This window comes from Eschrichtius robustus, chromosome 13 (assembly GCF_028021215.1).
Source record: "Eschrichtius robustus isolate mEscRob2 chromosome 13, mEscRob2.pri, whole genome shotgun sequence".
In the NCBI taxonomy this organism is placed as follows: domain Eukaryota; kingdom Metazoa; phylum Chordata; class Mammalia; order Artiodactyla; family Eschrichtiidae; genus Eschrichtius; species Eschrichtius robustus.
Window position 1 is genome coordinate 3,951,821 of NC_090836.1, and position 26,796 is coordinate 3,978,616.

Genomic DNA, 26,796 nt, shown 5'->3' on the forward strand with positions numbered 1-26,796 from the left:
GTTCTCCTTCTCTTCTGGCCCTGGTGGAGATGCTTGGGTATTAAAGAATTTAGGTTTGAGCTCACGGGGTTCAGGAGACCTGGGTGATAGTCCAAACTCTGCAGCTTGCTTACTAGGGGACATGTCTTTTCTGAGCTGTCTTTGACCCTGAGAGCACAGCAAAAAACAAAATCAGGGAGCTTGAGGTTCTCTGCTGCTCTGCGTTTACCAAGGAGCCTTATCCTTTAGGAGGAAGAAGGACAAAGATTATGACAGGGCGTGAACCTGGAGAGGTGGCTGAATCCGTAAGGAGAGGTGCTCTGGTCGTTCCTTATGTGAAACATCGTTCAATCCACCCGGCATCACCCCACCCTCCCAGAAAGTGCTAATGGGGGGCTTCCAGGCTGTCCTTCTTCCCCTTGCCGTCGTGACAAAATGGGCTGGGTCTTGGGGGTTCCAGAAGCCTCTCTGCAGAGCTCTGATTTACTAACCCAAATAGGGCAAGTGCCTATTGAGCAGATAACTCTTATTTAAGTTTCCGTATGTTTCGGGGTGAGTGGGGATTTTGTATTCAGGTTGAGGGGCTGGCTGAGTGACCCCCAGGGAGTCAGGGAGTGACCCCCCAGGGAGTCAGGGGCTGGCTGAGTGACTCCCCAGGGAGTCAGGGGCAGGCTGAGTGACCCCCTTGGACCCTTTGGGCTGGTTGATCACATCTTACCTGAAGCCAGGGGACAGGACCAGTGAGTCGCTGAGATACCCTTCAGGTTTCCGGCGCTGACTCTGCTCTTCCCGTCGCAGTGTTCAGCGCGTGAATTGTGCCCGTGACAGGGTGCATACCCTCTTCTCTCTCCAAGGTAATCTCCCTGTCACAGTGTCTGTCTACACCTCACTGTGCCTGGACCTTTTTGGAAAGCCGGCCACTTGCCTCTTGCGCGTCACTTTCCCGTCAGTATCAGGGAAGTGTGTGGTACGCAGCATATGAGTAAAGAGAACACCACAAGTCACCAGTGGGAAATGTTTAATAGCGACGGTTTTAATTCAGTCCGTTGCCTCGGCAGAACCATTCCCTACAGCGTATTATTTTGCAGTACTTTATCCCGTCCAATTTTAGATAATGAATAGCCACAGTCATATCCATGACTGTGGCTAGATACGGCTCTAGTGATTTCATCCAAGGAGCCTAGTGTGACTTAACACATCTGGGAATCCTTTTCTAGGCCCCAAATCCTGAAGGACAAGGAGGGGCTGGGCAGAGAAACAGGCAGGAGTGATAGCGACTGTCCTTTGGAGAGGGGGGCTCCGAGGAGAGGTCCGCTGTCAAGGTCAGAGAGTTGACTTCAGGGCCAAAGCCGGGCTCTGAGCCCTGACTGTCCCATGTGTCAGGTTGCTGTGTCTATTTCCCAGTCTCGGCTAAATCCATCCTCTCTCCTCTGCTTCCTGCAAGGTGGTCTCTTGTCCCCCCACAGAAAGCCAAAGAGCTCAGTTTCCTTCAAGGTAGGTGCCTGGATGGCTCCGTGCCAGAGCCCTGGCCGGGGCTGGAACCAGGACCCTCCCGCTCACCTTGCTGGGATCCCGTGCCAGGGACCAGATCCGTGCTGGGGTATGGCTGGTATTTCTAGCCGCAGGATGTGGTTTGGAGAGGAGTTGCTCACCCAGAGCCTTGGAGCCTTTCCGAGCCCCCCAGCTCTTTCACTGGGGTTCCCCAACATGGCTGGATTCAGGGGTCACCCTTCCCCAGGGGGAGGGGTATGCACGAAACGATGTGCAAGCGTGCTGGGGTCTTACATCTGCTCCCCTCATGTGCTCTCCATCCTTCTCCAGCCTGCTCTCAGCCCCAGAAAGCTGAACGGCATGGACTGGATCAACAGGCTCCCGTCCCACCCCAGCTCCCGCAGGCTGCTGGCTGGCAGGGTTCCACGGTGGGCTGCTGTGAGCTGGGGGGCCGCCAACGGGAGCATCCGCAGATCAGAGCAGGGAGGGGCGTGAGCTCAGAACAGCTATTCCTCCAGCTCCTTCCCCGTAGGGTCCACCGTCCACTCTTCCCCTAAACCGAGGCTTCCACGTAGCCTCTCACGCAGCCCTCACCATCTCTGGGCTCCAGTAACTTCTCTCTTCTTGACCCCTGACACGTAGAGGTCACGGTGGGGTCATCTTACCAGCACCGGGGGCTTCCGCGAAGCTGCTCTTACGAACAGAAATACTTGATGGTGTTCACCCAGCACTTACTCTGCCCCAAGCATCTTCCCAATCTCTTTCCATAGATAATCTAATTTCATTCTTAAATAATCCTGAGAGTAGATGCTAATAATGTCCCTGGCTTGCGAGAGAGGGAACTGCGACTCAGAAAGATGCAGTGAATGTCCCCGAGTCACAGAGCAAGGAAGTGGCGGATGCTGGTTCCAAACACGAGCAGGCACGTCCCAGGACCCAAGCGCCTGCTGGTTACTGGTGGGATCCCTGGACCAGCCACGCCCGCCTCATCTGGGAACTTGGGAGGAATGCAGATTCTCAGCCCCGCCCCAGGCTGACCGGCTCCGAGGCTGGGGGGTGGGGCCCGCAGTCCCCTCTCCAGGAGTGGGATGTCCCCCGGGGTTTGAGGACCACTGCTCTCACTGACCCCGGCTACCTCAGCCGCCGTCCCTTTCCCCCAGCCTTGCTTGGCTGGACTGGCGTGGCTGGGTCCTCCTCCGGCCTGCTCTGGGGAACAGGCTCTGTCAGCGCCGGGCACTGCCCTGGGCTCCGGTGGTTTCTGTTTTCTGTGTTTGGTGACTGTGACCAGCCCAGGCTCTCCTCCCAGCTGGCTTCTCAGGGCTGTGCTCCTATTTTTCTGGGCTCGTCTTCCACGGATCTCCTCCTTTCTCTGGGCTTCAGTGCCCCAGGTGTGAGCACAATGCTGAGAAGTAACAGGAGGACATGGGCCAAACCTCCCTGCACAGATGTTTCATTTGGCCTCCCGGTTCCTGCTCCCACAGGGGTGTCCGCATCCACCCCCTCCCTCCGCTTGCCCACGCGGCCCACGCGGTCTCCGCATACAGGCCTGCTTGATCCACAGTCTCGAATCCGGTGCCGCCACTTTCCGCGGATGGGAATCCAAGGCCAGAGAGGGTAAAGGTTGGTCAAGGATGCCCAGCGAGGCAGGGGCAAAGCCGGGGCTGGAGAAAGAGCTCCCAGGTCCCAGTGTGGCCTTCGCTCATCACATGGTCCTTGCTCTGGGGCTGAGGGTCGCTGAAACTTCACCGTCTGCCCAGTCAGACACTTGCCTCTTCAAGGTCTTTTACAAACCTACATAAAGGCAGGCCCTCGCCAGTTTGTTGGAGATGGGGTCCAGGGTGGGGTGCTTCACGAGAGGGACAGATGTTTGTGTTCAATGGAGAAAATGACCAGGTGCTTAAGAGGGTCCAGAGCGCTGCAGGGTGGGACCTAAGTGGGATGACTTTGCCGGGAAAGTGTTTTTGTGGAGGCAGGGCTGCCATTACTGGTTTCCTGCCCCTCAGAGTCTCGGCCTCGGAGCACTGCCCCTCCTGAGTCTGACTCCACGTTCCACCAGTTTCTGACTCTATGACCTTGAACCGGTGACTTGTTGTCTCTGAGCCACAGGTATGCCCTGGGAAAATGGCCTCTTGGGCTTGTCTGCATCCTCTTTCCCATCATTATAACAATATACTTTCTTCCTCCTCTCAGGAGTGAAGGGACCTTGTGAGTGAATTTGCACTGAAGTGCTCATTTGACAAGTAAACGTTTAATGTGTTGTATTCACCACCACTCCCAGCCAAGTCTCTTGATTCAGGAATTTTGAAAGGGATAGAAAAGATAAAATGGGAAATGCTGCATCCAGATTTCATAGGCTTTAAATCCAAGGATTGCTTATTTTAATGGCTTTCAAGCCACCAGAATAATCAGGTTTTGTCTATTTTTCCTTCTGCTTCTATCCATTTTTTTCTCCATTTTTTTCATTGTGGTCAAATACGCATAATATAAAACTTAACTGTCCTAATCATTTTTAAGGGTACAGCTCAATGGTATGAAGTACATTCACATTGTTGTGTAACCATCACCACCATCCATCTCCACAACTCTTTTCGTCTTGCAAATCTGAACTTCTGTGCCCATTAAACAATAACTCCCGTTCTCCCCTCCACCCTCTGGCCACCACCATTCTACTTGTCTCTGTGGATGTGACTAATCTAAGTGCCTCATGTAGGGGGAAGCATACAGTACTTGTCTTTTTGTGTCTGGCTCATTTCACTTAGCATAATGTCCTCAGAGTTCATCCATGTTGTAGCATGTGTCAGAATTTCCCTCCTTTTTCAGGCTGAATAACAGTCCATTGTATGTATAGACCACATTTTGCTTGTCCATTCTTCCAGTAATAGACACTTGGGTTGCTTCCACATTTTAGCTATTATGAATAATGCTTCTATGAACATGGGTGCACAGATATCTCTTCAAGACCCTGCTTTCACTTACTTCGGGCATATACCAAGAAATGGAATTACTGGATCATATGGTAATTCTAGTTTTAATTTTTTGAAGAAGTGCCAAACTGTTTTCCACGGTGGCTGCAGCATTTTACATTCTCGGTGCAAAAGGTTTCCAATTTCTCCACATCCTTGCCAACACTTATTTTCCCGTTTTTTTGTTTTCTTTAATTATTAGCCATCCTAATGGGTGTGAGGTGGTGTCTCCTTGTGGTTTCAATTTGCATTTCCCTAATGATTGGTTCTATCAGTTTTTGCTTCATATATTTTGCATCTCTTTTATTAGGTGAATAAACATTTGAAATTGCTGTGTCTACTCGATGAAGTGACCACTTTATCATTATGAAGAGATCCTCATTTTCCTGGTATTATTTGCTGTGAAATCTACGATCTCTGATATTCTTATAGCTACTCCAGCTTTCCTTTTATTTGAGTTAACATGGTATACTGTTTTTCATCCTTTTTTAAAAACTGTTTTTGTGTTAGAAGTAAGTTTCAAACAGGGAGGCATATGGTTGTTTTGAAAATCTAATATGATAACCTCTGTTTTTCAATTGAGGTGTTCAGACCATTTATAGTTAATGTAATTATAAATATTATATTGATCCTGTAGGGTTTAAACCTACCATCTTGCTATTTGTTTCTATATTACTTATCTGTTCTTTGTTACACTTGCGCTCTTCTTTAGACCTTTTTTGGGGGACGATACTTGAGTATTTCTTAAGATTCCATTTAATCTTCTTTGCTGGCTTATTATGTATAACTTTTTGTGCTTTTATAAAGTGGCTGCCTAGAGTTTGTAGTAAGTATATTGAACTTATCATAGTCTCTCTTCAAGTAATATTACAGCACCTCACATGTACTATAAGAATCATACAACAGTATACTTCCATTCCTTCCCTTCTGGCCTTTGTGCTGTTGCTATCATACATTTTATTCCTACCTATGTTATAAATCCTAGAAGACATTGTTATTATTTTTTAATTTTTTAATAATCATTTAAAGAGATTTAAATAATAAGGAAAAGGTCTTTTGTGGTTATCCATGAAAGTTACTTTTCCAGAGCACTTCATCCTTGGTGTGGATCCAGATTTCCATCTGGTATCATTTTCCTTCTGCCCAAAGGATGCCCTTTAACATTTCTTATAATGTAGACCTGTGGATAATGAAATCTTTCACCTCTGTATGTCTATACAAATCTGTACTTTGCCTTTGTTTTTTTATTTATGATTTTTTTAATAGTAATCTTTTATTTATTTATTTATTTATTTATTTTATATTTATTTTTAGCTGTGTTGGGTCTTCGTGTCTGTGCAAGGGCTTCCTCTAGTTGCGGCGAGCGGGGGCCACTCTTCATCGCGGTGCGCGGGCCTCTTCACTATCGCGGCCTCTCTTGTTGCGGAGCACAGGCTCCAGACGCGCAGGCTCAGTAGTTGTGGCTCACGGGCCCAGTTGCTCCGCGGCATGTGGGATCTTCCCAGACCAGGGCTCGAACCCGTGTCCCCTGCATTAGCAGGCAGATTCTCAGCCACTGCGCCACCAGGGAAGCCCTTTGCCTTTATTTTTGAAAGATGTTTTCACTGGGTATAAAATTCCAAGTTGAGAGATTTTTTTTTTTCCTTTCTGTATTTTAAAGGTGGTGCTGTCCTGTCTTCCTGTGTTGTTTCTTATAAGAAGTTGGCTGTCATTCCTATATTAGTTCCTCTGTATGTAACATACCTTTATCCCCTGCCCCCAGATGCTTTTAAGATTTTCTATTTATCAATGGTTTAAGCAATTTGATTGTGATATAGTTTGGTGTGTTTTTTCCCCTCTAATTTCTTTTCCTCAGTGTTTGCTGAGCTTTTTGGATCTATAAGTTTATGGTTTTGGTCAATTTGGAAAATTTCAGCCACCATTTCAATGTTTCATTAAGTATTTTTCTGTTTCCCCTTCCTTTGGTTGCCACAGTCACATGTGTACTAAGTCACTTGAAGTTCTTCCGCACCTCACTGATGCTCTGTTTAGCTTTTTTTTTTCAATCTTTTTCTCTCTGTGTTTTATTTTGGGTAGTTTTTATTGCCTGTGTCAATCTTTTCTTCTGTGACATGTAATCTGGTATTAATCTAATCCAGTGTATGTTTTTAAATCACATATAGTTTTTATCTCTAGAAGTTCATTTTCTACCTTCTATGTCACCACATAACACACTTAATCTTTCCTCTAGTTTCTTGGACATGTGAAATACAGTTACAATAATAATTTTAAAGACTCTGTCTACGAATTTCATCATCTTTGTCCTCTCTAGGTTGATCTGGAGAGACTGATTTTTCTCCTCATTATAGGTAGTATTTTCCCACTTCTTTGGCAAGCCTGATAATTTTTGACTGAATGCTAGACATTGTGGAATCCACACCTTGTTGGGAGCTGGATACTTTTACGCCTTGTTGGGAGCTGGATACTTTTTGGATATTTTGTATTTCTAAGCTTAGTTCTGGGATGCAGTTAAATCACTTGGAGAGTTTAACCCTTTCAGGTCTTGCTTTTAAGCTTTGTTAGGTGGAATCAGAGCAATCTTTAACCTAGGGCTAATTTTCCACCACTGAGGGGGGAAAAAACTCTTCTGAGTATTTATGAATTATGAGGTTTTTCCACTCTGGCTTGGGGAGACAAGGACCCTTTCTGGCCCTGTGTGAGTACCTTAAAGTCGTCCCTTTATCTTCTTTGTCGTTATTTTCCTGGTCTCAGGTAGTTTCTTCACGTGCATAATTTGGTCAGTCTCAGCTGAAGACTTGAGGGGCACTCACTCCAGATCTCCAAAGCGCCCCCTCTCTGTAGAGTCTTCTACCCTCCAGCACTCTGCCTTTCAAACTCTAGCTGTCTTGCTTTCCTGATTCCCACCGCTGTCTCTTCCACCAAGGAAGATGCCTCACTCTGCCTGGGTTTCCACTTCCTACAACCCAGCTCAGATATACCAGGCAATAAGCTGAGCCATCATAGGGTTTGCCTTGTTTGTTTGTCATCTTTCAAAGGTACAGTTTTTCATTGCCTGATGTTCAGTGTCTTGAAAACTGTTATTTCACATGTTTTGTTCAGCTTTTAAACTGACCATCAGAATTGCCTGGGAGTGCTTTGAAAAATCCAGATTCCTGGGATCTGTCTATGGCTAATTTGAGGCCACCTTTGGAGTAGATCTGGATATTACTGGGTGGCTGACATTGTTCCTTTTCTAGCTGGAACATCAGTATTTTCAGTAAATACACTGGAACCTCTGATTAAAGGAGTTAGTCACTTCTGCTAAGAATCTGGGTGGAAAGATATTTATTTCGAGCAAATGGGTTTCCTAGAACTGGATGGAAAGTGTCCGGAGGAGTCCTTGGAAACCAGATGGGAATCTGGATTAAGCTGATGTGGCTTTGGTCGTGGCCTACAACTTGTGATTTTCTTTCTGATTTGTGGCTCTGTAGCTCGTTTTTCTCCAGCCATTGGCTTATTGGACAGATGATGGGGCCAGAGACTCTGTGAGGGGCCAGTTCTTGGGTCCTGAACAGCCCCACTGTGGGGACTAAATCGTCCAGTCAGTTTCTCTGAAACTCAGCACCATTCCCTGCAATTCTGGTCTTGCAACACTTCGCTGTGAAGAGATTGTTGGAAAAGCGTCTACAAATACACTTGAATCTGTACTTGAAGCCACTTGTAGTCTACATGGATGGAAATATGGCGGTTAGTAAATGCATTCTGTATTTGCAAGATATTTCCGTCTCCTAGAAATCCTGGGAGATAAGACAGTTCTCGATAAAGACATTTGGAGCACCACTGAACCCTCCAAAGAGTGCTGAGTATTATTCGGATTCTTATGATTATTCTTCTCAGTTTTGTCTTCCTTGCTGCCACCTCCCCGCCCTCTCAAGGGGAAAGGAAGGTCTCTGGTTGCATAGTGGGAAGGAACCTTGCATGATATATTTATGAAGGGCAACATTGACCCGGTAGAAGTGTAAGGATACTTTAATCATCACATCCTTATTGAGCCCCGGCTCTGTGCCAAGCATTAAGGGGGAAACAGTGATATACAAGATCTGGGTACCGGTCTGAAGGAATTTACTTCTTGGCTGTAGAAGCCACACCTACAATTGTGAGACAATTTGCATGAGACTGTTTGCCAATAAAAAAGGACAGAACGTAACCAGTAGCTTTGGACCAACAGATGCCACAGGAATCCAGAATAGGAGCGGGAGAGACCAGGTGTCAGCGTCTGGAGAAAATGACTGAGTTTCCATGAGGGTCATGTTCTTGAAGACAGCAACTGCATAATTCTCAGAAAGCTCTGGGGAAGAGGGGTAGAGCAGAGCCCAGGCAGTAGACGGTGTGGAGGGTGAGGACAAGGGGTCAGGCAGCCAGAGGAACAGAGCGCTAAGGGCAGCCAAAGCCACTGTGTCCAGTGCCAGAGGAGGGCCCAGGCAGCATTCCCAAATAACACCAGGGCAGAGAGTCAGTTGGCCAGAGATGCCAGTCTTGTTCTCCTCTATCACACTTCAGAATTGCCTCTGAATGTTTACACACACAGCAACTTTAGTCATCACAGAAGCCCGTGGAAGAGGCAGGACACATAATTATTGCCATTTGACAGAGGAAGAAACTGAAGGTCGGAAAGGTTAAATGGATTTTGCATCATAACCTGAATAGGGAGAGAACCAAGACCAGAACCCACAGGTGCCCCGAATGTGTGACCTCCGTCTGACACCCTCTGCCTCCACGGTGACCCCGGCCGAGCGTAGAGTCACCTGCCCAGCTCAGGTCCCACAGGGATGATGTGACCCATATCTGGGACGAGGGCTTCGTCCAACTCCAGGCAAGATGAGGGTGGGGAAAGAGATTGGCTGTATCTTTCTGCACATCTGTCCATAAAGGAAGCAGAGAGGGTGCTTGGTGACGTCCTTCAAGTCAAAGGAGAGGGAGGCCCGTGTTGGCTTGGGGAGGGGAGAGGGAGGGAGGGGAGGGGACGCATGGCAAGTCTGCTTTGTAAGCCCATTAAGGAGGAAGAGCCAGGAGCCAAGCATCCAATTAACCTGACATCTCTTGCAGCCAAAATATCTGAGGATATAAGAAGAGAATTCAATATGTGGAGGCTTGGGGGAAAAGTGACTAATAGCTGGAAAACAGCCCCAGTTTATGTAAAAAACAGGTCAGGCGCAACAACTCCAGTAGATTCCTTCCCAGCAGTTCCAGATCTGGGAGACAGAGCAGGTGCCGTGCGGCTGCAACGCCATCCTGATGTGAAGCAGGCATGGCCGTTGTGCCACAAGCAGACTGCCAGAGGGGCTGCCGGGAAGCGCCGGGAAGCACCGGGACACCGTCCACGGCTGCCAAGGGCTGCCCTTGGAGTTGAGCCACACTGTGACCCTGGCCGTGACAGCAGGATAGGGACCGGCCCAGGCCACCCAGCCTGCAGGTGGCAGAGCCCTCACCCAATCCCGGTCCTCTTGCTGTGAGAGCCAAGGTGCTTTTCCGTAACCCGTGGCCGCCTCTCCTTCAGGTGACCTTGGCCCGGCTCTGACATTGTCCGGGAACCTCAGTAGCACCGAGGCAGAGGCAGGCTGGCCTCTGAGGGCTGCGCCAGGGGTCACAGAGGAATGCAGAAGGCAAGAAGCTGTCCCCAACCTTGCCTGGACCAGGGCTTCACAGGGAGCCCCGGGAGGGCTTGTTAAAGTGCAGGCTGGCAGCCCTCACCCTCACAGGAACGGATTCTGCTGGTCTGGGGTGGGGCCTGACACCCACCCAAGGTGACTGACACAGACTGTAAGACAGAAACGCTGCCCTCAGTCAGAGGCCTCAGACGGCTTCCCGCAGAACATTAATTTCTAGAGATGTTCATAGCTCTCTCAGGGAAAAAGAATGCCGCCGCTATTACATTGGTAGCACTAGACACCCTCATTCCCTCTGGGAGAGTCACGATTCATTTTAGCAAATTAAAACCTTAAAATGATTGCAATTAAGAAATCTTTTTATATTTTGTAGTATACACATATATCAAATCATTACACTGTGTGCCTTCAACTTACACAATGACATATGTCAATTTTATCTCAAGGAAGCTGGAAAAGAAAAGAAATCTCTTTAGCTTTTTTTTTTTTTTTTTTGGCCCAAACTCACTTGACCACAGAACCCCTTGTTCCAGGAGTGTCTGTTCTGCGGGAAACAGTGTGGAAAAACGCAACTCCGGACAAGCCGTTCTCAGTCTCTGGGATGCAGCGGAATCACGTGTGCGGGCCTGTGTTGGAATAGATTGCTGGGCTCCACCCCAGAGAGTCTGATTTAGTGTTGCCAGCGAGGCCCGGGAACGTGCATTTCTTACAAGCCCCCAGGTCACGCTGATGCCAGCGGTGCGGGGACCACGAGCCACGGCACGAGGCCCCTCTGTGAGCCCTAGGGCGAGGGGAGGGAGGGTGAGACCTGAGGGTGCGTGGCAGGACCCGGGGGAGGAGGATTCCAGGGAGCACAGCCTTGGAAGGGGCTTGAGTCTGAAGTGACGAAAAAGCACGTGAGGGCGGGCTCTGCTGAGACGCCAGAGTTAGCGTCAGGGACACAGTATAATAGAGAGATGCCAGCTGGTGACAGCAGCTGACGCTCTGTGACAGGCGTCAGTGTCTGGCCTCACCGCAGGGGGCTCTAGAGAGAGTCTGTGCCTTTAAAAAGCCAACGCTAGAGGGGCGCATGAGGGTGACAGTTGACAAATGAGCAAGCCTGGGAGCGACGCACAGGGAGACAACTCCAGCTTGTAGGCCCAGAGGTGTCTAGACCCTTCTCCCCATCCCCGAGTCGTGCAGGCTTCTGAGCCCCAGGGGGAGGAGCGGTGAGCCAGGTCCTGGCATCTGCTCCAGCACCGTGCTTCCTCCTGGGGAGGCTGGCTGCAGGATTGCTTTGCTGAAACCCCCTCTCTCAGCCCAGGTGATAGGAAACACGGGTGCAGGGGAGTGGATGGGAGGGTGGAACCAGGCCCATCTCTGGCCAAAGGCAGGCATGAAAGCTTTGTATCTGTGGTGTGGTCATGGGGGACCGGAGAGTCCCAGGTGCCCGACACAGCCATGCCTGCCTCGCTGCTGCCCGACACCCACCCTTAGAATGTTCCCCCTTCAGCTGAGCTCTGGCCCCTACCTAGAGGCAGACAGATGGTGCTAGAAGATCTAGCTCCGGGTCACTACCGACCGCATGGACCACGGTCAAGATGGCAGTCTTGTGAGTAAACACGGGGGGGAGAAAAGGGTGATCCCAGGCTGGGTGGGGAGACGATGAAGGCAGCTGGGAAGGAACGTGCAGTGAGACCGGGGCCGGGAACCCCCCTGCTCCCACGCCCTTCTCTGCTCCCCCTGCACCACCCCCCCTACCCCCTGCGGGCCCCTTTCTGTCCCTCTGCGGGACCGCAGCATGGCAGGCCGATGCTGAGGACAGACTAAGGTTAGAAAAAGCTGTCTTGACATTTGGAGACAGAGCAGGATTTGGCTCCTCCAGGGGCGCCTTTTGTTCTCGGGAAAATCATTTGTACAGCTTGGGCCAGTGCCAGTGACTGCCATTTATAGCCCAATGGGCTTGGGGTGGCTTCGGCTGCCTGGTGCAGAAAGCGCTGGCTGCTCTCCGCCCCCGGCCGTCTGCCTTTGCCTCGGGTCTCCCCCACTCCTCTCCCTCCTTAAAGCCTCTCCTTCCTCTCCCCTTCCCCTCCCCTATTTTCTTAGAGGTCCCAGTTCTATATTTGCCCACGTGACCCCAGACACCTTCCCTTCCTCACGTGGACCTCAGCTTCTCCTACAAACTGGAGCCCACTGTCCGCTCCCTTTGGAACTCAGTCACCTTGGCGAGGTGCCTACCTGTGCCAACCTCCACCGAGGCATTGTCCTCTGTTTCCACGTTGCCTTTGACCTTCATTCTCCACTCCCAGGGCCGGGCTTCCTGCCTGGGCTTGCTCTGCCACCCACTTCTGAGCACGGGGCCTGGCTCCCAGCAGGAGCTGTCAAGCTTGGTGGGACTGAACTGGCCCAACCACGGTATCAGGGTCAAGAGCACAGCTTTGCTGTCAGACAGATAATAAATGGTTCACATCTTGGCTCTGTTACTTGCTAGCTCTGGGCTTAGCAATTGACTGAATTTTTGAGCTTCAGTTTCTCCGCCTGTAAATTTCAGTACCTCACTTATTATTAGGCTTTTATGAGATAATATTTGTGAAGTGTTTAGCACAGTGCCTGGCACTCAGGGGGCCCTCAGTCACTGTTAGGGATCATCACCATCACCACCACCATCATCATCACCATCACCATCATCACCACCACCATCATCACCATCACCATCACCACCGTCACCATCACCACCACCACCACCACCATCATCATCACCATCATCACCACCACCATCATCACCATCATCACCACCACCATCATCACCATCATCACCACCATCATCACCATCACCATCATCACCACCACCATCATCACCACCACCATCATCACCATCATCACCACCATCATCATCACCATTATCATCATCATCATCATCATCATCGTTATCATCTACCCTCATTTTTAGGTGCAAGTGGGGTTAGGTAAAAAAATTCTGTCCCTGAATCCCCAGCCCTGCCCATGGAAATCCCCCCCACCCTTTGAGGACCAGCTGGACACCTCTTCGGCAGGGAGCCATCCTCCAGTCTCCAGCTTTGGTGTTTCCATAGCCTTTTATCCTATCTCAGCATTTAGGAGCCTGGGCCTGTTCTCTGCAGTGGGATGGGGTGGACCAGGGAGATCGCAGGTGAAGTACTGGGGAGAAACACTGTGCTGAAGATGCCCTGGGAAAGGCCAGGCCTGGGGGCAGGACACAGCATCTGAAGAGTCCCGATCAGCAGTTGGTGCTAAGAATAGAAGACAAAGTCACAAATCCTCTCAGTGGAAGGTGACCCTGAGCAGACTGGGAGCAGGCAGCAGCGGGAGGTTTTCCACCCGAGCGGCGCCCTGAGCCCTGGGCCCTGGGGAGGGAGGGGGAGAGCAGGGCAGGGTGGGCCAAGGCTGGAGGCCACCATGTGGATGTGCTACCAGAACCTGACAAAGAGTCTCAGGGGACCCCGTGGAAGGGACCTTGGACTCAGAGTTGAATGGAGCTCAGGGATGCAGGAGGCCCCTGTGACCTTGACCGTGCAACAGCCTGGTCCAGCTGGGACTTTTTCTCTCTTTCATGTATTTAAATGGAGTCGAGATTGGGGTGAGCTTCATGCACAGAGCCTCCTCCAGCTTTAGAGGCGACTGCACAACTTCCTGAACACAGCATCCTCTGGACACGTGAGGCTAGACAGAGGTTGGCTTTGTTTTAGTGCCCTTGTCTGGTCTCTGGGTCACACATCTTCAGAGGAGGGGCCGTCACAGAACTGGAGGCATGAGGACACGTCCTCCCAAGCCTCCCCCCCCCGGCTCCCCTGGTGCCTCCAAGGTCCTCCGAGAAGGATGCTTCCTGCTTCTCTCCCTGCCCCATCCTCACTCCCTCTACCCCCTCCCTGGCGGTCTCTCCCAAGTGAACCCCTCAGCTCCGCTCTGCAGATGCTTTCCAAATCCAGAGAGCCAGCCTCAGTTTCCCATCTGAGGTCTGGGATCACATTTCCAAATTTCTACTTCTGGCTGTTTACAAATGTAGTACTTGTTAGTGGCATACATTTAAAAAATATATATATATAACAAGCACAAGGAAGGAAAGCATGCACTGTTCACAGCCCGTGAACAAGCACCGTGACAATTGCGGCCGATCCCAGTGCCTTCCCCTCCTCAGTCACAGGCATGAAAACGTTTTAATTCTAAAAATGCGATCACCCTGTCTACTCATCTCCCACTGGTTCTCCTCAACCCACAGTTTGTCACAATCGCGTTTCTGTCATTAAACACTCTTCTGCGACATTTGAAGTGGCTGTGTAGCCTCCAGTGTGGACGCACCATAGTTTGTCCAATCGGTTCTGTTTCATGGAACCCCCAGGTTGACTCTTTATTTTCTGCCATGACGAATAGTGTCGTCACAAAATTCTTACAGCTACGTGCTCAAGATTATCCACGATCCTTTCTTTAGGATAAATTCCCAAAAATGGAATGGCTGGGTTAAAGATTCGTGCTTTTCAGGGCATTTTGTCAAACTAGTTTCCCAAAAGTCTCACTAAAGGTATATGCAAGCACCTATTTTTCTGCAACCATTACAAATGCAGTTTTAGTCTTTTTGGAAGGGGGAGGTTTGAGCTTATTTGGTATTTAAAAGTTATAACTTTTTGTGTTCACTTGAAGTTACCCGATTTCTAGAGAGGTTAATATTTTTGCAGCATGTCAATTTGCCGTTTGTGTTTAGCCTCATGTGAATCGACTGTAAGATCCTCTGTCCAATGTTAAATTGGAGACGTTCCTCTCGTTCTGGCTGGCTTGTCAGGGCTCTCTCCGTGTTAAGGTTATTAACCTTTGTCTGCCGTGTATGTTAGAGACGTGCTTCTCAGTTTACCATTGACCTTTCGGCTGTGTTTATGGTATTTACCGGCTGGGATGGCATCACTGCCTGCCTGCCAGACATCTTTCCTTATATGATGCAATGACACGTCCAACTTCCCAGAGCCAAATCGAAGTTCATTATTTCCCCCCGCCCCACACGGCTCTTCCTGCTGACTCACTCATTTCTGTTAATGTCACCACCACTTTCCTAGTCACCCAGGCTTGAAATGTTGAAGTCATCTCTGATTCCAGCTTCTCTCTTCTCCCCTCCGTTCCTCCAGTTGCCAACTCCTGTGGGTTCTATTTCTGCTATTCCTCTTGCAGGCAGCCCTTCTGACACCACAGCGGCTCGTTATCTCTTGACTGGACTTTGGAACCAGCCTCAGAGGTCATACCTTGCCTCCCCAGCCCGAGCGCCCCCCTCTTCCTTCCCCCTTGCCCCTCCTGCAGGCTGCCAGCGCATCAGTCTTCCCCAACTAGAGCTCAAACCTAGAAATCCCTGGTTACAAACTGCCAACAGCTCCCCGTCGTCTCGTATTAAAATACAACCTCTTAGCCTGGCTGTAATCTCTGCGAGCCGAATCTCCCACTATCCGGGCCAAGTTCCCCAGACACACTCACTGCTGTTCCACGCTTTTCCTGGTTGCTGAAGCCACACCCTCCAAGAACTCCCCCCCCACTGTCGCCCCCCCCCCCCCCCACCAAAATCTGCGGAGAAAGCTCCCAGCGATCCCGGGCCTCTCTGACTCTCTCACTGAAGTGACTTCTCTCTCCGTTGAACCCCCAGAGCAATCTGTTTGACCTTCCCTTGTAAAACAAATCTTTCTCCATCATCCAGTGGAGCCTCAGGGGTCTTCCGCTTCCACTAGACAGCGTCCTTTGAGGGCACGGTTCCCGCACGTCTGTTTCTTCCACGGGACCATACAGCACTCACAGCCGCCGACGTTCAGTGGGTGTTTGTGGAATAAAAAGCACCAGCCCGGGTGGTGATGCCTGGAGGTCATGCTCCACTGCTGTTCCCCACCCCAGGCCCGGCCTCCTGGGACAGGGCACCCCGTTAGCCGATGGGCAGAGCGCAAGTCCCCTCTGCAGGAGACCGAACTGGGCTGACAGCCTCCGGCCCCAGGGCCTGGGTCACAGTCACCTCTTTGTCCCCATGACCGGTGGTTATTGAGGTGAACGGACCCTGAATCCATCCATCCTTTGCCTCGTGATGCAATGCGTGATGCGTGATGCGTGGTGTGTGGTGCGTGGTGGGCACTTTGTAAGTTGGCACCGGCGAAAGAATCTCAGGGGACCCCGTGAAAGGGACCTTGAACTCAGAGTTGAATGGAGCTCAGGGGTGCAGGAGGCCCCTGTGACCTTGACCATGCAAGAGCCTGGTCCAACTGGGACTTTCTCTCTCCTTAATATGTTTAAATGGAGTCATGATTGGGGTGAGCTTCATGCACAGAGCCTCCTCCAGCTTTAGAGGTGACTGCAGCCAGCACGGGAGTGTGCAATTGACAGTCTATTTTTAGCCTCCTGGAGACCGTGACCAACATCCCAAGTGGAGGGTGGGCACACCTGCTGCATTCTAATGAGGCAGCCCGTTGCCTCTGCTGCCAGACAGCCCGGGATCGTGCCGACCTGAAACCTGATGTTGCTAAACTGGGAAGTCTGCCTATTTCCCAGAGGCTGTAGCCTAGATACACCAGGAAAACAGGACCATCACCCCACCCTCCCCAGCTCGCTCCCCTCCAGCCTGGGACTCTGGGCAGTCTTGGGGCTGTGCCCGAAGCACGATGGAGGGGATGGACTCGGATTTCTTGATCTTGCTCTAGGACCTCCCTGTTTCCCTTGTTAGAAAGGAGATAGTAAGTCTGCATTGACCCAGCTTGCAGATGAGAAAACTGAGGCATAGAATAGGGAGATGTTAATGTACTCTGAGTACTGCTGCTACTAGTAATGAGAATAACAGTAATAGAGCACTTACTATATGCCAGAAACTGTTCTAAACTCTTTACAAATATTAACTCATCACTGAAAATAGATTTTTCAGAATTCTGCCCCTTTTGAGGCCTTTGCTGTGCCGTGCACATCTGGATTTCCTACACTTCAGGGAAAGGTGTTTCTTCTCCTGGCAGAACGATGCTTCTGCAGTGAACTCTGAACCTCTGGGCTTCCATCTCCTCCTCTGTCCTCCCGTTAGCCCGTGGAGGACGAAGGGCTGGTCAGTGCCGGGCAGCAGCTGTGGGGCGTGGAGCTGAGCTGGCTGTCAGGGTCGGGGAACCCAGGAAAGGGCAGTGCGCTGGCAGGAGGCTGGCTGTCGGTGTGGGCGCTTGCATTTCAGAGGAAACTTCCGCTGAAGTTCAGAGTAAAACTGTGAGTCAGAAACTGGGGGTGGGTGGAGCGGCAAGACGACAGGTGTGAGAAACCAGAACCTAAGAGACCTGCATTTTGGGGGCCAGGTGCTGCTTGCGGGGTGGAGAGAAGTCCAGGGGCTTGATCTGCCTAAGGACGCAGGTGGGACTCATTTTAAGAACTCAAACTCACGATGCGCTGGGCCCTTTTCTAAGCACTTTCCAGATACCAACTTGTCTAATCCTCAGGATGACTCTAGGACATGCGGACCATTTTATTCCCACTTTAGAGTTGGGGAAACTGAGGCACCAAGAGATGAATAACTCTGTCCAAGGTTGTGTAGCTGCGAGTGGCAGGGCTGGGATTCACGTTTCGGGGGGGCTGGCTCTGGAATCCATACTCCAGCCACTCTGCTCTGGGATGCTATGTGATGCCATTACATCTTTCCCTTTATTCGCCTCTAAGGGATGGTATTATTGTCCCCATTTAACAGATAGGCAAACTGAGGCCCAGATCGGCTCAGGTCACCCACTAGTAGGAGATGGAACTGGGTTAAATTCAGGTTGGTTGGGCTCCTGGGTAGCACACCACCATCCCACACAGCACAGCCAGCAGCTTGGGGACACCATCGCCCCTTCGCTGTGACTGCTGTGGCTGATTGGAGCCGGCTTGGGGCGGGGCGGGAGGGGGAAGGAGGGAGGGCGGAGTCTCAGAGGGCAGGACCTCATGGGTGCTGTTCACACCTGCCCCTTCTCTTCCCCGCAGGTGAGCAGCCCACCCTCTCAGCCCCCGCAGCCCGTCGTCCCAGCCAAGCCTGTGCAGTGTGTCCACCATGTGTCCACTCAGCCCAGCTGCCCGGGACGGGGCAAGATGTCCAAGCTGCTGAACCCGGAGGAGATGACCTCGCGGGACTATTACTTCGACTCCTATGCCCACTTTGGGATCCACGAGGTAAAGCATCCTGAGTTGGTGGCCGAGCGGGGCAACCTCGGTTCTGCTGTGGCTGCGCTGTTTCCTTGGACAGCATCATGTGTGCAGCTCTCTGCTGTCATTAAGGGAGTTCTCCCCGTCGCTCGAGAGCCCTGGCCCTGTCTCCATCCCGGGGGACCCACAGGCGGGGGGTCAGGGCCAGGCCTGGAGCAGGTGAGCAAGTGAAAACATATGTTTGGCTGTTCCTCAGCCGAGAGCAAGTGGTGCTTCAGTGGTCCTTGTTTTACGGTCCAGCACCCTCGTCTCTTCCTGACCCTGAGCCTGGGAGGTCCGGGAGGACTGGACGTCCTTGGTCCTTGCTACAGGAGCTCGAGTGCTTTGCAGCTAGCGTCCCAAGGCCACAAGGACCTTTTGGCTTCATGATGTCCAGTCCTCAGTCAGGCACGAGCCCTCAGGTTCATCCTGGACCAATGAGCACTTCCAGGGAAGGATCAGCAAGCTTCCTTGGAAACCTGGCTCTGTCTGACACCCTGATTGATTCTCAGGAAATTCTTATGTCTAAATGCTGTCTTCTTCCGTAGCAGGGAAGATTGATGTTAGCTGTAGAACAGAACAGAGCTTCCCAACAAGAGGCTTCCTGGCTGCAGCGGGGGCCACAACAGTATTTTCACCTCCCTCCCCACCATCTCCGGCACTTTCTCACCCCAAATAAACAACTGACATGAGCCGAGTGCTTGCTCAGGGCCGGCCGCTCTTCTGAGTACATTATACGTGTCATTTCATTGAATTCCCAACAACTCTATGAAGAAGGTATTTCTATTATCCCCTTACAGTGTGAAGACGTATCGAGAAAGGAACAAAGGCTTGCTTGCTATGCAAATGCTTTTTGAGAATAAGTCTCAAAGCTCCCCTTTCAATTAGATGCTTCTGTAAACCCTTCCTGTATCCAAACAGTGATGCTGCGTTGCCAGAAGCGTGTTTAACAAGTAATAGGCGACACGATTTTGAGTGCCTGCCCCACACTGGGTATTGCTCCCAGCATTTTATGTTACTGGCTCATTTATTCCTGAGGTCAACCCTGTGAGGTTGGTATTATTATTTGTCCCCATTTCACAGATGAGGATATAAGACCTTAAGAATCTTATCAACCTTCCTTCATCTTTGCTGGTTCCTTTCCGTGCAAGGTCACGAGCTGATAACACGCAGAGCTAGAAATGAAACCTTCACGTTTGGGGGGCCCGGGGCTTCATTTCCTAATTTCCAGGCCATACAGCCTTTCTTTCTTTCTGGAAACTTTGGCTTTGTTCCTGCTGGTCCTTTTGCAATTTCCCATGGAGGTAGAGGGTGGAGGGCTTTGGCCCCTGAGGGCTGCTCTCCCCATCAGAGCATTAATTAGGCCTGGGGCCTGCAGGGGAGGGGCTGGGCCCTGGGTTTAGTTCTGGGGGCCTGGCCCAGGGGGGCCTGGGCAGCTAAGCCTGCAGCTTTTGGTGGCCCCCACTGGGTTGGGGTCGCGATGGTGCACGGAGCCCGGTCCTAGGCCTGAGAGGTGAGAAGGTCTGGGGGGCAGGAAGGATGCTTTCAAGCGCTTCCCTCCTCAAGACCCTGCCTCTAATTAAAGGGCAGTCCTGTGTCCTTGGGCACCTGTCTCAGAGCAGATTGCTGGGAAGAGACAGCAGTTTCAGGGATCCTAAAATGCCCCCCTTGGGCCTGCCTGGACCCCCATTAGGGACCAGCCGAAGGCGGCGTGCCCCTCCCATCCGCCCTCCCGTCCTCAGGCCCCAGCCCCGCAGAGCCTCCTCCAATTGATTCCTCCCACCCCTCCCTGCAACACACGTAGGCACCTGGGATGTGCCCTCCGGTGCCGTTGTATCTCTATGATTCCTTCAGGACGGGGTTCCCCGGCACTCCGCACATTGTCTGATTTGTCTAGGTTTGATGAAACAGCGGCTAATCTCATCACTCAGGCGCTGCCTGGTCCCCACGAAGGCCGGGCATCCGGAGGGTCTGATCTCCACTGGGAGAAGACACCCAGGGTCACCAGGTGCATATAGTATGTACCAGGCTCCCTCCATTTCATGTATTGCTAGAAGAATCAGACCTGTTCCTGCACATATACAAACACAGTGCAGACTGAGCTGATGAACTTGGAGTAAAGGATCTGCAGGTCACCATCTCATTTCTCTCCTTAGTAACCTGTCCTAGAATAGTTTTAGCAGCCCTTCGCAGTGGGAAGTGCTTCTGATCACCCAGCTTAAATCCTTCTTGCTGCTGCTGGGGGCCAGGCCTAGATCCTGGCTCCTGGGGAAATGCATAGGTCTTTCACGCTGGGGCAGCTTAGCTGGCCTCCCTTCATCCCTGAGCTTCCCCTCCGGCCTGTTTGGTCTCCATGATCATCTGCTGTAAAAGGAAGTGAGGGCAAGTAGATGGCCTCCTACCGTCGTTGTCTGCAGACAGGGCCTGTTCATTTCTCGTTGTCAAACACAAGGGATCTCCTTTCCATGCCAGACGGCTCGTGGCGATGCCTTTGCCTCCTCAGTCTGGACAAGACCCACGTCTCACCATCCCATCCGGAGCCGAGCTGGCCATTTGGCAGCCTTTTCCCGTCATTAACAAGATGCTCACACGGGCGGGCAGAGGCACTGCCAGCTCGCTGATTAATAGTGATCAGTGAGTGTTTGGGAAACATGGTGCAGGCTGGATAGGGGTGGTTTAGTCTATAAATACAAACAAGAAGCGCCGAGTGGCAGGGGGACGCTACTGGGAGCTGGAGAGCACAGCAGGAGGTGCTTCTGGACACTTTTCTTCTTGCATCCCGTGGCCTCTCCTGAGATGACCCCATGCTCAGCCTCCGGAGGTCAGGGGCCAGGGAGAGCAGGCCTGTGCATTCCGGACCAGGGCCTCTGTGAAAAGAAAGGAGTCCTGAACAGGAGCAGATGTGACAGATGTGTCCTTGTGCACAGAGGGGAGGGGCCCAGCCCCATGACCTCTGAGATCCTAGCTCTGAATTCTCAGCATCTTTATGGGGCCTCAGCTGCCAGAAGAATCAACCCCAGTGGGGCCCTGTTCCCAGCCCCCCAGCCCTGGGCGCTGAGCCCACTCCTGGCCAGCTCTCTTCTTTTCACAATCTTACTGCAGGGTTTTTTGAAATAGATTCTTCAGGGCCTCATTTCCCAGCAATTAGTCAATGTGCTGCCATGTGTTCAGTGGGAAGGAGATAAAGTCACCCACAGCTGGGGGTGGGAATTGTTTTCACTGAAGAGTGGCATGCTCCTGGCTGAATGTCTGGAGACGTCTTTGGGCTGTTCTCCTTCAGGGGTGATTAAAGCAGGGGTACGGGAAGGGTGGGGAGAGACAGCTGTTTCCTTGAACAGGGTGAGTAGGGGAACTTACAACTTCTCCCCCGCCCCCAGAACTTGTGCCTTCGGAATGAACTCCTGTGGTCTGGAGCCTTAAGGAAGGGAAAGGGGGGGCCGAAGAAGTGATGAAAGACAATGAATTAAAGGGGGGCCCTTGAGGGGATCCTTTTTAGCAACAACAGGACCTGCAGAGATACTGGGCCAACCTAATTCCATCAGGAAAGGCAGTGAGAACTTTGAACTACGAGTATGATTGAGAGATTTCTGAACCTTTGTCATTATTCTGCCTCCGTTCCTTACTCACCCTCAACAATTCCTTCACAGAGATGAAAAGGTCACAGTTTTCACAAAGAGCAAGAGCTAGCACTTTGGCAACACTAACTCTGCCTATTTAGTCATGACAACAGCCCTACGCAATAGCGGCTGTTTTTACCCCATTCTCCAGGTGAGGAGATTGAGACATGGAATGCTGAATGATGTTCTGGGCTGGCCGGAGAGCTCAGAAACTTCGGAGCTGTGATTCGTGTGCAGGAGTTGGGCTCCGTCCTTATAGAGCACCAATTTCACACCGTGCCCCGTGCCTGGTTCTAGGGATACCGTCTTACAGTCTTGTGGTCTCACAGTTCTGAGGCCTTGTCCTTTTGATGTTGAGAGGTCTTGCAGTGTTTCGTTCCAGAGAGCTTCTGGAGAGAGAGGCTTGAGCTCACTTTCGAAGTAGTTAAGAATCAGACATGAACTCAATTTAACCAAACCCTCACCTTATTCAGTTTCTAATATAACCAAAGATATAAGCCTTGGGGCAACACAGGAGGTAGTGCTGGGCTGAAAAGCAAACACAAATGTTTTTAGCCCCTGTGGGGCCCCAGGCCCTGTTACAGGAATTAAAGTCCCGCATCCCAATCCTACTCAACTCCTAAACCTGCTCAACCCCCGATTGGATTGAACTGACCAGCCCATCATTCTAGCTGCCTAACAAAAGAAAGGCTATTCCCTCCTGGAAAAACAACAACAACAAACTAACTTCAGCTACTGTTGATCCTTAGACACCATCTATGGCATAAAATAAAAATGATTAGACCTGTGAAGAAACAAGAGAATTTGGTTCATAGTCAAGAGAAAAATCATCAATAGAAACAGATCTATAGACAGCCCAGGTGTTGGAATGATTAAATAAAAATTTGTGAATAACTATAATAAATACGATTTCAAAAAATTTCCAGGAGGAGATGGATACATTAGGTGAAATTGAAATCCTACAACCGAAAAATACAATAGCTAAACCAAATATTCGCTGGATGGGATTAATAACAGATAGGATACATAGAAGAAAATATCTATGACCACGAGGACAGGGAAAGAGAAATCATTGAAACTGAAGAATAGAGAGAAGAAAATTGACAAGTGAACAGAGCCTCAGTGACTTCTGGGACAGAATTAAGTGGTAAAACATGTGAGTAATTGGAATTCCAGAGGAGAAGAGAAAGAATGGGACAGAAAAAAATGTTTGAAGAAATATAGATGGATAAATGTCTAAAATTGATTTTTAAAAAACCCCAAAAACAAAACCCCCAGCAACTCTCTGGATTGATTTGCTCAAACAATGAATCCACATCTGAAACAACCTCTGCAACTGTAGTCACCACCTGATTACATTTATGATGATCTGTAGCCATTCTCCAAGCTCCATCTCTCTTCTGCACAGGCCAAATCGGCAAATTGGATGCGGATGTGGGTTTCCTGGAATTAGTCTCCTGGATTAATGGATCTCATGGAGCTAGTGTTCCAATAGTTCAGAGCCAGTGTCCAGTAATCCTCAAAAATCTGCTTATTTTCCTTTCTCCAATGCACACATGCTGGCAAATGCCTGCAGGTCATCTTGGGGAAGACTTGGAGAAAGATTAACAGTACACATTTCTGTCAACATAACAGGGTTTCTCCTCATGTGACATGGCCTCCCCTTCATTTAAGGGCTCCTACGTCTGTAAATTGGCTCAAGTCTGGGAATCCACTGAGGGGCCATGACTCCCTCTTTTGGTGATTCAAGCGTGACTTCCATTCACGAGACCTATAACTTTTCTGCTTAAACAGATCAAGTAAGAATTTAGTGTGTTTTCCACTGTTTATTTTCTAGAGGTACTTTAATGAACTGGCCAGAGGTCTTGGTGAGCCAGACTCTCCTGAATACTGCTTTGGCTCTCCTATCCTTTACAGTAACCATGCCCACCTCATCTTTGGCGATTACACACTACAGTTTGGCCCCCGATACCCCAGGATCCTAGTTGGATATTGTTCCCATGGCAATTAGGAATCTCAGTTCCCAGTGTAATCTCTGATCTATAGAGAAGGGCACACAGAGCTCTTCAAGGCTACTGGACTTCCCTCATAAACATCTTCCTCACAGCTGTGGTTAGAGGTCTGTTCTCTGGCGTTGGTGAGCGAGTCTCATGTGACAGATGCATTTTAACATTCCAGTCTCCTGAAGTCTTTGGATACCTTCCTCTTCAGCAGATCAAGGAAGTTCTGGCACTTCCACTTCATTTAGTGTAGACTAACTTTTGGTCCATGTTTCAGTCAATCAACCATACCAACTGTTAGAGGCATTCCAAGCCCCTGGAGGTAAAACAGTGAATCCACAGTCTTTGCTTAGTGGACCTATGTCAATAGACTTGGCTCAGTCCAACTTTATGTTCCCTCCATCTTGATCCCTCACCCTTACTATACATCCCCACATCTATTCCCTATATTTTAATCTATATGTTAGAAGTATCATGCAGTTCTTTTGGTGTGTATCACACCTCCTCATGGGTCACTCTTTGTGCCTTGTTCTTCGGGGTCTGCGTGGAGTCACATCCAGTTATAGGGTTGGTGGGGATGGGTCCTGAGGAGTATTAACATTACCTGGCAAGCAACTACCTCAAAGGACACCAGTACGAATCTTCAGGAAAAGGAAAACAAACTTTCTCGGGCAGGGGTAGAAGGTGTTTCTACTGGCAGAGAAGACGGTAATTTAGGGACTTGAGGTCCCAGCTTCATCAGAATCTGCCTGTATGTTCCCGTTCCAATTTTCAGGACCCCATTCTTTCCCAACAGATGACTCAACTTTAACAAAAGAGTTCTTGCAAGGATGGGAATTCAATTTGTGTTGTAATTCAGGCAGGATTAGACTTTGGCTTTGGTTTTCAGAAATCTTGACCCTGCAAGAAAATAAGGTTTTTGTTCCTTTCTTTTATTTTCTTCCTTTTCTTTTCTTTTTTTCCCCCGAAGTCATAGAAGTTTTCAGGTGCTATATGAAGACCTTGAACTGGGAATTTAAATCCCTGAGCTCATCATTTTCTTTTTCTAAGTTTTCTAGCACAATTAGCAGTAACCAACCAACAAATCCATCCCATTACATTCCTTACTTTGACTAAAATGTTCTAAGGTAGCAAATACTTGGTCATCCGGAGTCTTGTCTTCTGTAGGAACTTTGTCACTGGTGTCTAAGGCTAAAATTTGAGTAACTCTTTTGCCATTTCACCAGTGCCCTCTTCACCAATGGCAATAGATTTCTTAGTGCCTTTAAATCTAATCAGATCAGAAAACCAATTCCAGAAAACTCAGAACCAATTCAGAGAACCCATTCTTAGATTCTGCTCCTTAGGAGCTATTCTTGGTACGAAATTTTGTATCGGTCAGGGCTCAACCATGGAAGCATATGTATGAAGTCAGTTCAGGATTGCAGGGAATTGGCTCATGCAATTGTGTAAGGTCTCCATGTCTGATGCTGAAGCTTGAAGTACAGGGGAAGGACTATGAATGCAAAATAAGGGGAGATCAGGAGTAGCTACAACTCATAAGCACAAGCTTGAACCCTATGAGGACGGGCTGAAACACACATCCATTCTATTGCCTTTGACCTTGGTGGGGAGCATATCCTATAGAGCCTGGAGTGTTTCACCTTGGAACTAAACACACACACACCTGGCTCAGGAGTCAGAGAAGCTGAAAGCAAAGGTAGAGCAATTGTAAGCCCAGCTGCTGCTTCATGCCAACAAGGTGGATCAACCCATCAGCCGTGACAAATGTGAACCGCAAAATGCTTCCTGCTTCCTTTGTATCTTCTGAATCTCGTGGGAATCTCCCTCATGAACCACCTTGACTGGAGACATAGTAGAAAGACAATTCTGGGAAATACAGCTCCACCTGGTAAGGTGACTGATTACAAAGCCATCACACACGTGTGCACAGAGCTTCAAAAACATGAAGCAACGTCTCCAGAGCTAGAGGGAGAAAAATGCATCCCACTGTTGAAGATTTTTGAACACTTCTTTCTTGGTAATTGATAGAACAGATACACACACAAAAAACAGTAAGGATGCAGAAAATCTGAACAACACCATCAAACAACCCAACGTAGTAGGCATTTATGCAACATTGCATCCCCAGTGTACAGAATATACATTCTTTTCAAGTGCACATGGAAACATTCACTAAGATAGATCATATGCTGGCCCATAAACACATCTCAATTAAGTTTCAAAAGACTGAAATCATGTAGAGTATGCTTTTTTGGTCATAATGGAATTAATTTAGAAACCAGTAAACAGTAAATTATCTAGAAAATCTCCAAGTATTTGGAAATTAGGCAGCAACTGAGAACAGGGTCAGAGAAGAAATCACAGGGGAAATTAGAAAATATTCTCAACTGAATGATAGTGAAAGCACAGTGCTATGGATCTGATGTTTGTGTGTCCCTCCCCCCCCCCCCCAAAACTCATGTGTTGAAATCCTAACTCACCATGTGATGGTGTTAGAAGGTGAGGCTTTGGGGAGGTAATGAGGTCATGAGGGTGGAGCCTTCGTGAATGGCATTAATGCCCTTAAAAGAGGCCTTGCTTCCTCGGTCTGCTTTCCATCATGTGAGGATACAAGGAGAAGGCAAACCAGGAAGTAAGTCCTCACCAGACACTGGATCTGCTGGCACCTTGATCTTGGACTTCCCATTCTCCAGAACTGTGAGGCATAAATGTTTAAGTCACCCACTCTATGGTGATTTGTTATAGCAACTGAAGTGACTAAGACATACAACACATGAGAATTTGTGGAATGCAGTTAAAGCAATCTTTAGAGGGAAATTTATAGCTTTTAAAAAAAATTTTATTTACTTATTTATTTATTTATTTTTGGCTGCATTGGGTCTTCGTTGCTACGTGCGGGCTTTCTCTAGTTGCAGCGAGTGGGGGCTACTCTTCATTGCGGTGT

The 26,796-nt window shown here is 49.6% G+C and overlaps 1 protein-coding gene across 1 annotated transcript in view; it reads left to right on the plus strand.

Annotated features, from left to right (window-relative positions):
* The window catches only part of PRMT8 (protein arginine methyltransferase 8), an 83,623-nt gene that overhangs the window by 14,733 nt on the left and 42,094 nt on the right, over positions 1-26,796 (plus strand). Inside the window, exon 2 of the mRNA XM_068560158.1 lies at positions 18,035-18,220. Coding sequence (XP_068416259.1) covers positions 18,035-18,220 — 186 coding nt within the window. The remainder of the gene's footprint in view (positions 1-18,034; positions 18,221-26,796) is intronic.